We start from the raw sequence: 11,456 nt of genomic DNA, 5'->3' as shown, positions 1-11,456 counted from the left end.
AGCAAGGCAAAACCCAGGAGTGTTTCAAAGAAGGAAGAAAAGTGAAAAGTGAAAAGTTCTTGTAGAAAAAGTGCATTCTTGGCCATTATCAGCCCTGCATTCTTGCCCCGGGATCGCTCCAGGAGGGTCACCTGGTCGGAGGTATGTCAGGTGATCGGGAACAGGGTGCAGGGAGGTCTGGTCACGTCCAGGGGTCTGGATAACAGCTCTCAGGTGGGTGGATCCGAGTCCTCAGGGGGTAATTAGAGGCTCACCCTGAGGCCCAGATGTATATCCAGGCACTGATGCAAGACTGGAAAGTTCAAGAAGTTTCAGTTCCCAGGCAAGGTGGAAAGGGGATGGAGTCTTTCCTGTGCCTCAGCTGCCTAATGTGAACAGTTTCAGCAGCTTATATAGTCCCTTCTTCACTCTTTCCTCTGGGGTGTGAGTCCCTGTTCAAGATCAGCGCAGGAAGGGCTGAAGGACAGAATCTGGGCGCTAAGGCGGTGTTCACAGTGGCCTTGCTGTTTCTTCGCTGGGAATCTTGGGCAAAATGCTTGCCTTCTGACCCGTTTTCTCACCCACAAAATGGGAACATTTACCTCATAATGTTGTGAGGAGTAAATGAATTACAGTAAGCCCTCACAAGGCTGGCAATAGGTTCTGTGACTTTAAGTGAAAGGACATCTAAAGAAACCGGTTTTACAATAGGCTGAATGACATGCGGGAGTTAAGTTCCTGCAGCATCTCAGCAACGTGGTGACAAAACAGCTGCAATTCATAGAAAATGCTCACCGCAGTCTGTGGCAAGTAGTGAGCATGGTACCTGTCAGCCCATCCCTCGGCGAGCTGGCCGGGGCGCGGACTCCAGGGGCAGCCCAGTCCCGCCCTGGGCTCAGCGGGAACGGAGAGACAGGCCCAGGCCACTTCGGAAGTTTGGAGGAGTAATCAGTCGGGACAGAAGCATTATTCAGGGTGTCCCAGGGAGGGAAGGAAGCACCTGTCCTGAAACATTTAGGAGGTTGATCCTGACTCCTAGGGATTGTGGAGAGGTTCCTGGAGGGGGGCTGATAGAGCTGGCAACTGCTGACTCGGCAGTTCTGAGCTGGGCCCACTAGGGGGCGCTTGACTGACACGTGTAGGTGTGGAACCCCCTTAAGTCCTCTGGGCCTGACCTTCCGCTCGCCGGCCTGTGCCAGGGAGTGGGAGGGAGGAGGGGACTGGGGATGCAGGATTGGGAGGATGGAGGTGGGAGGTGAGGCCAGGCCGCTGGCTCTGGGTGCCGCACTGGCCAGCTCTTCCCGCTCACCTGTGTGTGTGCCCTTCCTGGTCTTGCTGGCAGGTAGCTTCCGGGTCTGCAGACAGGAGGAGAAGATGAAGGAAGATTGTGCACCCAGTTCTCACGTGCCCATCAGCGACAGCAAATCCATTCTGAAGTAAGCCTGTGTGTGCGGGGAGGGGTGCATGCCTGAGGTCTCCTCCATGGGAAGCCTTTGGGTGGAAGGGTTCCTAGATGGGAGGTGTGCCTGCCCCAGGGACAGTGATGGGGGCCTGTCATGGTCTTGGTTGTCTTTGGAGATGGAAGATCTCTTCAGGGTGTGGGTTTGACGTCTGCCCCCTCTGGCCCACAAAAGCAGGAAAGCCCCAGAGTGCCCACTGTGACTCTGCAGAAATGGTATTTATTTAAAAGCTAGAGCAGCCCTGACCAGTTTGGCTCAGTGGATAGAGCGTTGGCCTGCGGACTGAAGGGTCCCAGGTTCAATTCTAGTCAAGGGCATGTACCTTGGTTGCGGGCTCATCCCCAGTAGAGGGTGTGCAGGAGGCAGCTGATTGGTGTTTCTCTCTCATCGATGATTCTAACTCTCTATGCCTCTCCCTTCCTCTCTGTAAAAAATCAATAAAATATAATAAAAAATAAAATAAAAGCTAGAGCAATGCTGAAAAACAAACAAACAAAAATAACTAGAGCAATACTAACACTCTTATTGTTGTGCTAAACCAGGGGTGGGCAAACTTTTTGACTCGAGGGCCACAATGGGTTCTTAAACTGGACCGGAGGGCCGGAACAAAAGCATGGATGGAGTGTTTGTGTGAACTAATATAAATTCAAAGTAAACATCATTACATAAAAGGGTACGGTCTTTTTTTTTTTTTTAGTTTTATTCATTTCAAATGGACCGGATCCGGCCCTCAGCTTGCCCACGGCTGTGCTAAACAGTTAAGGAAAAAACCCTCAAAATTGGTTTTGAGTTTTTACTGAAAAAAGTGTATTTTATTGACATAACTAGAGGCCTGGTGCATGAAATTTGTGCATAGGTAGGGTCCCTAGGCCTGGCCGGTGATCAGGACCAATCGGGGCCTTCCGGCTCCTGGCGGGGGGCCTTCCTTCATTCCATGCCGCCTCCTGGTGGCCAGCGCACATCATAGCGAGTGATCGAACTCCCGGTCTCCCGGTTGAACTCCCAAGGGGCCACTTTCTATATTAGCCTTTTATATATATACATCATAGATGATTTTTAGCTTTGCTTATTTTTATTTTAGGATACTTCTTAAATGTTTAGGATACTTTTTAAAATTTATTTCTGAACTACAGAAAAGTATAGTTGTGATTTTATCTTGCTCTTTGAGTTCTGAGTCTAAACATTGTCTACTTTTGGCAGCTCCTACCTGCCATCCAAAGACAAGCCAGTCGCATGGGGTGGGCTAGCTTTTGTAGAGACGGCACCCTGGGCCCTCCTGCTACAGACCCTGAGAACAGACAGCATTCCCTTCTATCACTCCCAGTGCTACCCATACCATTGTTTCCTTATTTACATTTTATAATAAGAACAATATTAGATGTCATTTTGGGAAAAGTCATAATCGCCATAACATGATTAATTTCATATATGTGTGTGTGGGGGGGTGTCTATCCTAATAATTTTGTGTTTAGTGTTTGCACACTTATAAGCCCAGTGAACATGCAACATTGAATGCTGCTTCGTTGATGCCATGAAGCTGTAAATCACTTCCCCTGTCAGTTACCACCATCCCCACATTGCAGAGTGGGTGCTGCTCACCCACAGCTCGGGTTGTTGCAGTGCCACTGCTGGCACTGCCTGAAGAAGATATAGGGCAGCCGGTCCAGGAGGGAGCCGCCAGCAAGTATGGCCGCCCAGCACAGCCCTGTGGCCGCCCGGCACAGCCCTGTGGCCGCCCAGCACGGCCCTGTGGCTGGAGGGGCAAAGTTAATGTAAAAGATGCTCCAGATGGCAAACACTTCTTACAAAATAAAATAATGAGCAAGGTCTCATTAATATTTTTATATAGGTTACATGCTGACATGATAACATTTTAGATATACTGGGTTCAATAAAGGGTGTTATTAACACATTGCTGACAGATCATGAGAATTCTTGTATTTCCTGTTATTCACAGTGTTTTGCAAAATATCACATTTTAAAAAGATAATAGCTTGTAAGAACATGTAATAAATAACTTCAAAATGCAATGAGTATTTAGTTTTAAAGTGTGCCTTTAACATTTATGTAAAATGTTTTTTGTACTCATTCCATAGAAACTTATCTGGCCACTGGCTAAAGTTAGCAATAAAACTACTGGTCCGCAGTGTGTTTACAACTAATTTCACCTGTTTCATTCTTCTCTTGTATTGTGGCTACTGCGGATTTGACTCGCCTAAATGTGACTCGCATGTTGTATCCGTTGGATGGTGCTGCCCTGCAGAGCCCAGCTCGGGCACAGGCAGCTGTCATTGTCTTCTCTCTGCCACGCCAGCCCAGCACAGCATGGTTTCCCTTCTATTCTGGGGAGAAAACATTTGGGCCCAGTGGCCTCCCTGGGCCTTCGGGGTCTTACTCACCTGCTGTCACCTTCATCCCTCGGTCATGCCTCCAGGAGGTCAGGATGGGAAAGAGGCAGGTCGCCCTCATGGTGCCCACACAGCAGCCATGCCGGGCCCTGGTAGGAAGTAATGTGGGGGGGAAGCTGGAGTCTTCAAAATGTCAATAGTCTGAGCCCCAGGGATTTACTTGAGGAAGTGACTCAGAAGTAAAGTACAGGGAGGCCGTCAGGAACTTTTGTCCACGATAGTGAACATGTGCAAACACCCTCACTATACAGTGATGGGGTCCATCTGTGAGTTTTCACTTCCCTCTAAGTCCCACCCCTACGCCTGCCATGAGGGCTGGTATGTGAAACCCTCAAGAAGACTGAAGGGCGCGTGCCCAATAGCAGTCTGGCCTCTTAACCATTATGCATGGCCGGAAAGGTGCGTGCTGTTATGCCCATTCTACAGATGAGGCAACTGAGGCCCAGGAGGACAAACACCTTGTCCGAGGTCTGCCCACTCAGGATGCACGTGTCCTTCCCTTCTCAGGTCGGAGCTCTTAAACCTGCTGAAAACCTACAACTGCTACCATGAGGGCAAGAGCTTCCAGCTGAGACACCGAGAGGTAAGGCCTGGTTCTCTTCTTTATGCAGAGTCACCATTTATCCGCCATTTGCAGAAGACAGCCCCAGTTTACACCTATTTTCCAGGGTAATGATTCAGCCCGTACCCCTCACTCTCGGAAGTGTCCCCACTTGGATAAAGAATTATAACAGCGGTTCTCAACCTGTGGGTCACGACCCCTTTGGCGGTCGAACGACCCTTTCACAGAAGTCGCCTAAGACCATCCTGCATATCAGATATTTACATTATGATTCTTAACAGTAGCAACATGACAGTTATGAAGTAGCAACGAAAATAATTTTATGGTTGGGTCACAACATGAGGAACTGTATTTAAAGGGCCAGAAGGTTGAGAACCACTGATTATAAGGTCACCCATCCTCTGAGTGGGGCATCAGGTGACAGCAGCCAGGATCTCTCCTTGAGGCCCCTGTCAGGGGTGCAGAGGTCAGACTGTCCCCGTGAGAATTCAGAGCCGGCAGGAGTCCTCCTGTGGGCCTTCTCCTTCCAGCTGGGACTCTTGTCCCGGTGAATTGCCAGGACATTGGAGTTTGAAATCTTTGAGACCAGCCATCCCACAGCACAACTGGGCTCAACACGGGGCCCTGGCACAGGGCAATCGAGACGTGAAAGGAGATTGTCAGTCAGAATCAGCAGAGGGAAGGGCTTAAAGGGAAAGGTGCTCCCTGGGCCCGGCAGGTCGGAAAGTGAAAGGCAGGACTGGCGGAGGGCGTGCAGGGCAGGGAGCACCCGTCCCACCTGCAGCCGCTGCTGCCCACCCGTCAGGCCCATGGGCTGTGCAGGAGGGGGGACTGGCCCACTCAGACCCTTCCTGGTATTTCAACAGAAGCTAGACACTGGGATCCCATGTGGAATTTCCCAAACCTCGAAGCCCCATGTGAGCTCAGCAGAGCGTGTCTGTAGGCCATACAGAGGCTGTGGCACCAGCGGACTCCGGGGAATGGCCAGCAGGGCCCAGGCTTGGGGGCACTCACTGAGCAGATCAAGCAGAGGCCTGGCCCTCCCGCCCTCTGAACCCTCAGCCTGTTCACCTGGGACCCAGGCTGGGGCGCTGGCCCCACCTCGGTCTCACTCAATTCCCTTGTAAAGCCACTGGGGAGACTTACTGTGTTAGGTTTTATTGGGGCTTTCCACGGTTGAGACTGGGTGACTCCTGGACTCCTGGCCGGTCAGTGTCTGTAAGAGCCAGCAGCCTCCGAGTCCCCTCCTGTTGCTGAGCACAGAATGGGCAGTTCACACCCCATCCCCCTACAGACCCCTTCCCCAGGGGGCGGCCACTGCTCGTCCATCTTCATTCCCTTTAGCTGTTCAAACAGCCACGCATCCTCCTGCAGGTCCCAGACCAGAGGGTGAGCCCAGTGTCCGGGCAGCTGTGGGCCGTTGGGGGTCCTCTGTCAGGGCCACAAAGGAGGGCCAACTAACACCCACCTGCCAGACCGAATTGCTGGGCCACCTGGATCCCGGTCAGGCAGTGCCGGGCTGCCTGTGATGGCCGATGATGGCACACACTCGGGGCCTGGGCCACCCCTGACACCTTGTTCCCCACCGGGCTCTGCCGAGGGCTCTTTCCCTCACGCCCTCCCTCTGCAGAGCGGCCTCTAGCACCTGTCCCACCAGCCACCTGCCCCAGCTCCTTACTGCGCAGGGCTCTGATCCCAGCCCTGCAAAGTCTGGCTTCACTGTCTTGTCCTTACTCTAGTGCCGTGGTTCTCAACCTTCCTAACGCCTAATACAGTTCCTCATGTTGTGGTGACCCCCGACCATAAAATTATTTTCCTTGCTACTTCATAACTGTAATGTTGCTACTGTTATGAATCATAATGTAAATATCTGATATGCAGGATGTATTTTCATTGTTACAAATTGAACATAATGAAAGCATAGTGATTAATCACAAAACAATATGTAATTATACATGTGTTTTCCAATGGTCTTAGGCGACCCCTCTGAAAGGGTTGTTCAATCCCCAAAGGGTCGTGACCCACAGGTTGAGAACCGCTGCTCTAGTGGGCTCCCCGATGCCTGCCTGGCTCTGCAGCCCCCGGGCCAGGCAGTGTGGTCCTGGGCACAGGGGTTGGATGCGTAGCCACAGGCCGGGGTGGATGGGGCTGAGCCCGTGTGCTGGGCAGCGTGGACCTGCGCTGTAAGTGAGGAGCGGGGCCTCTTCGGTTCTGGTGCTGGCGGCCACAGTGCAGTCTCTGGCTGAGCCCTGGTCCTCAGCTCTGGGCCACTCAGGGATTGATCTAAGGTCCCGGGGTTCCCACACCTGCAGCCTCACCTGGGAACTTGTTAGGACTGCAGTTCTTACCTCCGTCCTCCCCCAGGCCCGCTGTGGGAGAAGCTCTGCATCCCCCGTGTGTGGACAGGGCCCCCGGGGGTCCTGAGGAAGGCCATTCTGAGACCACTGGTCTGGGCGCTTGGTGTTGGCACATGGGATTCCCCAGGACAAACCCTTCCATAGGAACAGCTGTGTGGGGAGCAGGGCTGGGGAGCTGGGGGGCTGGGAACCCGTGCCCTGTGCTTATGTGTGACCACGTCCTCGTGGAGACATGGGGGACTCGCAGTGGCGGCAGCCCCGGCGGCGGTGGGACGTTTACATCCCGCAGTGGGGTTTTCATGTTCCAGCCCTAAAACTCGTGTGAGGGTCTGGCTTGATCTCCCTGGAGCCAGAGCGTACTTTTCAGGAACCTTCTGCAGCCTAAACCAAGGGGTGCCAGCCCGAGGGAGTGCGCCTCCATGGGAGGTGACAGCCACCAAATGTGAGGCTGCAGGCGTGGGAGGCCTGGGGTTCCGACACTGGAACGCGTGGCTGGTTCCCGGGACGCCACGTCCCCCCACCACCCAGCGGCCGGGCCTCTGCAGTTTGGGGTGCTCAGGTTACTCATGGTTCAGGCCAGCCTCCCCGTGGGCACTGTAGGCCCTGAGGTCGGGCAGCCAGGCACCAGGTACTTTGCCTCTGTTTATTTTCCGTAACACAGAGCTTTGCAACAAAGGAGCCACCATTTTCCAGTCAAAGGGATGGAGGCTCCCACGCGTAAGCCTCCAAGGCAGGCTACCTGCAGAGCGCAAGTGCTGGTGTGGCTTCGAGGCCTGAGCACAGGTGTGAATACAGCAACACCTTCGCCAGCATCGAGCAGGGACACCCACCTGAGCTGCCTTCCGGCTGCCGGAGGGCTCAGCACCAGGTGCGCCTCCCGGGGCCATGGGGGCCCTGAAGAGACCCCTCCCTTTTGTCACCCGGCCTCTCCTGGCGCCCTGGCGGCCCCAGCGCTACTGTTGGGGGCACCTTCTCCTCCACCGGCCCACCGGGTGCATAGAACATGGAGAGAGGAAGGTGTCAGTGGTCAGGGGCCGGGGGCCATGGCTGGGGCACGTGTTTGGAGAGCTGGGTGTGCGGGACACCCACTGAGAAGGCCAACGCACTAGCATCCTGTGTGGGGAGCCTGGCCTTTGGGGTCACTGTGTTTGTGCAACAGTGAAGAGCGGGAGCAGCTGGGAGCAATCTGCCTTTAAAGGCAGCAGAGCATTCGCAGGCGTCTCCAGAGGAAAACGGGCACCACCCGTGGGGAAAGTCTTCACTAATTAGTGTGTGAGCCGGAGGCAGCGGGACCCCATGTCCCGGTGGGTGCCTGTGCGGCCCCTCCAAGAGCTGGCCTCCCACCCAACCTTATGCTCAGCTCTCGTGGACTCCAGGCTTCCCCACACTCCACCCCCAGCCCAGTCCCCACACTCCACCCCCAGCCGCCTGCTGGGCCTGAGAAAGGCCCCGAGGGGCTCTGGCAGACCACTGGTCCCGGGCAGGTGAGCGCAGGGATGAGTTCCCTCCTGCCGCCGCCCTGGGTGGGACAGTGTGTCCTCCCTGCTCTGACCGTGGGTGGGAAGAGAGTGAGGCTCTACCGGCCCTCCCCCTCCAGGTCCTTCCCTCCCCCAAGGCTGTCTGAGCAGGAGGGTGGACGCTGCCTGCCAAGCCCTTCCCTCTGGCTGTTATTTTGGCACCTTTGAAAGTGCGATTAATTTCTTTCACATTGAGAGGTGTTCGCAGAGGAGACCAGAGCCCTGGGTCCCCTCACCGCTGCCTGACCCCCCACACAGCAGCATGGCTCCTGAGCCGGGGGCACTGGCCAGGTCATCCTCCAACCCATGTTCCTGCCGCTTTGCGAAGGGGCTGAGCGAGGCTGAGCCCGGTGCGCCCCCGGGCACCCCCTGGGCCGGGCAGCCCTCGCGCCCCTCCCACGGGCGCTCTGGCAGGACAGTCAAGACCCGCCAGCTGGAGCCGCACGGTGTGACGGATGCAGACATGTGTATGCGGCGCTTGTGCCTCCATCTCCAAGCGGCTGTCCAGTCCCCCCTCCTCTCAGGTGTGAGGGCAGGCGTTGGTGTCCCCGCCGAAAAGATGGGGAACCTGAGAAACTGCTGGTCTGAAGCTTCCTCTTTTGAATGTATGGTTTACATTCTGCCGCCCCACAGAACGCATAAAAGAAGACAAAAAAATTTAAAAGTCCAAACCAATTTAAAAGGAGCTTTAAAAAAGGGAAGAGCCCCAGCTGGCTTAGCTCAGTGGATAGAGCCTCGCCCTGTGAACCAAAGGGTCCCGGGTTCGAGGCCGCTCTCGGGCCTCGTTGCAGGCTCCTCCCAGGCCTGATGCTTCTCTCTGTCTTTCCCTCTCTCTTCCACGCTCCCTAAAAATCAATGGGAAAATATCCTCGGGTGAGGATTAACAACAACAACAAACTGTTTTTAAAGAAAGAAAGAAAGAAAAGAACGTGTGATGGTCCACAGAGCGAGGAGGTGGGGGAGGTGAAGTAGGCTGAGGGCTCGGCTGCAGCCCCCTCCGTCCTTCTCTCCTCTCTGCCCCCGCCCCTGCCCGGCCAGCCAGCGCTGCCAGCCCAGGGAGCAGGTGGCCGGTTCTCGGGCCTGATCCTTTTGGTTCTCTGATGCCTCACCTGCCTCTCTGAGAGGGAAACCCTCCCTCTCCCCTAGTCTTCCCCTCACCTCCGTGCTTGCCCGATGCCTCGAGGAAACGGGGTTTTGCCTGTCTCTGGGGCCCCAGGAGTGGCCAGGCTGACCTGGGCCTGAGGATATGAGGAGTGAGCCCTGCCCCCTGGACTTGTCTGAGAACAGGGTAGCCAGGCAACACCCTGCACTTCTCCCCCCACAGTTGAGGTCCCTGGGTGGAGGCAGGCAGGGGTAGGGATCGGGGGGCGGGGGGGGGGGGGGACAGGATCAGCTGGTGCAGTCACGTGGCATCCACAGGCTTAGTGCAGGTTCTGTCCTGGCCCTCAGTCTGGGGAAAACTCTCCTGATAATTCAACAGGACTTGTGAGCTGGAGCCACTGAGGTACCCCCGATGCCACCCTGACAGCGCCCCTAAAACAGTGGGGCTACTTGCTGAGACACGTTTTCCCTTGGGGCTCATGGAACCTGGGCTCTGAAGCTGGGGCCAAGGGACTGACTTGGGAGCGCCCAGGGCCTCGCTCGGAAACCACTGGGGGGTGAGATCTCGCTTCTCCTCGCCCCCCAACCTGTTTCCCACACAGGCAGCAGCTAAGGGTATGGACTCCAACATGTGCCCCATGACATGTGTGACTGTTATCTCATTTGCTCATCGGAGCAGCCAGGAGGCAGGTCCCATGGCCCCCTTCTGCCATGAGGAAACCGAGAAACTATCCAGGAACGGGCCCAAGCGGTCAGCAAGGAGGGAGCAGTGAGCGTGGGGCCCGCAGCACAACTTCCCGGGAGGGAGGCTGTCACTGTTCGGGGTAGGGCCCCAGAGCAGGCAGCCCCTCAGAACCTCATTCCCTCCGAGGCCTGCCAGGGGCAGTGCCCGCCGCGGGGCGGGCAAAGTGGAGAGGTGACGCGGCCAGCTTGCTCTGTACAGAAGCCTTTACTGGGGAGGGGTCAGAGTTCATGGATCACCGGGAGGTGCAAATAGAGAGTTCTGAGAATGCTGCTGGGGCGCGAGCTTGGCGGGGAGGCTGCGGCCCGGATGGGTTGCCGGGAAGCGTGGGAGCCCTGGTGCCAGTCCCTTAAGGGTCCCACCGGACAGCGCCCCGGTGCCCTGGCATCATAGAGCTCCCCTCTGGGGCACCCCCCGGCCTTGCTGCTCTCCATCTCTCTGTGAGGACCCCAGGGGTCCGCAGAGGGAGCCGTCCTCCTTGGCAGGCCCCTGCATCGTGGCTGCTTTTCCTGGGACTGCCCGGAGAGCCAGCCCCGGGGGCCAGCAGTGTTCGGGGGCTGCTGGCCGCTGAAGTGAGTGGTGAAGTCCTGGAGGGACCCGGGGGGGCCGCTCTGCTCGCCGGCCCGGGCTTGCCAGGGGCGTCTGCTGGGCTGGGCCCTGCCTGCAGCCTCGGTCAGCGCTGAGGTGGGCTGCGCCAGCTGACAAATGGACCTCCGGTAGTCATCCAGGCTCGGGGAAGCCACGGGGTCCTGCCTGGGCCCCCCAGGCAGCACCTCCTCCCAGCTCTCCCGGATTGTGGGCAGACGGGCCACAGAAAGCAGAAGCCGGGACCTCATGGCTGCCGACGGCTGGGAAGCAGCCACCTGTGGGGTGACAGAGAACTGGGGTGAGGGTCCGCCATGCCCCGCCCGCCCCCTGCCCCGCCCGCCCCGCCCCAGCTGAGGCTGCCTGTGTGAGTTTGCAGAGCCCCTCCTCTCTGCTAATGTTAAAGCCCATGCGAATAAGAGAACCCAGCCTCGGACTGTAGGCGGAGGGAACTAGGTTTACAACCAGACTCTGCCCCTTCCTGACTCGGGGACCTTTGGCAGTGTCACCTCTCCAAGCCTCTACTTACTCATCCATAAAACGGGGTTGTAGGTACCTGCTTCACAGGGGCGTGTGGTGTGAGAATCACATGAGTGGCAGCTCCTGTGAAACCCTTTGTGGTGTAGAGCCCTCTGCAGCCAGTCACTGCCACTGGCTGCTCCCCGTCTCTCACCCTCCCTGAGGCTGGGCAGGTCCCCGGCTGAGGACTACCCACCCGGGAAGACACACAGAGCCATTTGTTTTA

General features: G+C 56.5%; 2 protein-coding genes across 3 annotated transcripts in view; one reads left to right on the top strand and one right to left on the bottom strand.

The window, feature by feature from the left end:
• Positions 1-1,327: 1,327 nt before the first annotated feature.
• Positions 1,328-11,456, top strand: part of RASSF4 (Ras association domain family member 4) — a 28,935-nt gene continuing 18,806 nt past the window's right edge. For both annotated transcript variants that reach the window (XR_013996757.1, XM_081105302.1), the window contains exons 1-2: positions 1,328-1,415; positions 4,355-4,430. Coding sequence is in view for 1 of the 2 variants with exons in the window: in XM_081105302.1 (XP_080961428.1) it covers positions 1,354-1,415; positions 4,355-4,430 (138 nt within the window). In the remaining variant the exon portion in view is untranslated. The remainder of the gene's footprint in view (positions 1,416-4,354; positions 4,431-11,456) is intronic.
• Positions 10,348-10,962, bottom strand: DEPP1 (DEPP autophagy regulator 1; the record flags this gene model as incomplete). Its single annotated transcript, XM_081105428.1, has 1 exon — positions 10,348-10,962. One exon carries the CDS (start codon positions 10,960-10,962, stop codon positions 10,348-10,350), a length of 615 nt encoding a protein of 204 aa, XP_080961554.1.

The sequence above is a fragment of the Myotis nattereri genome (assembly GCF_964212035.1).
Source record: "Myotis nattereri genome assembly, chromosome: 13".
In the NCBI taxonomy this organism is placed as follows: Eukaryota; Metazoa; Chordata; class Mammalia; order Chiroptera; family Vespertilionidae; genus Myotis; species Myotis nattereri.
Note: the sequence above shows the minus strand (reverse complement) of the source record. Positions and strands in the feature narration are given on the sequence as shown.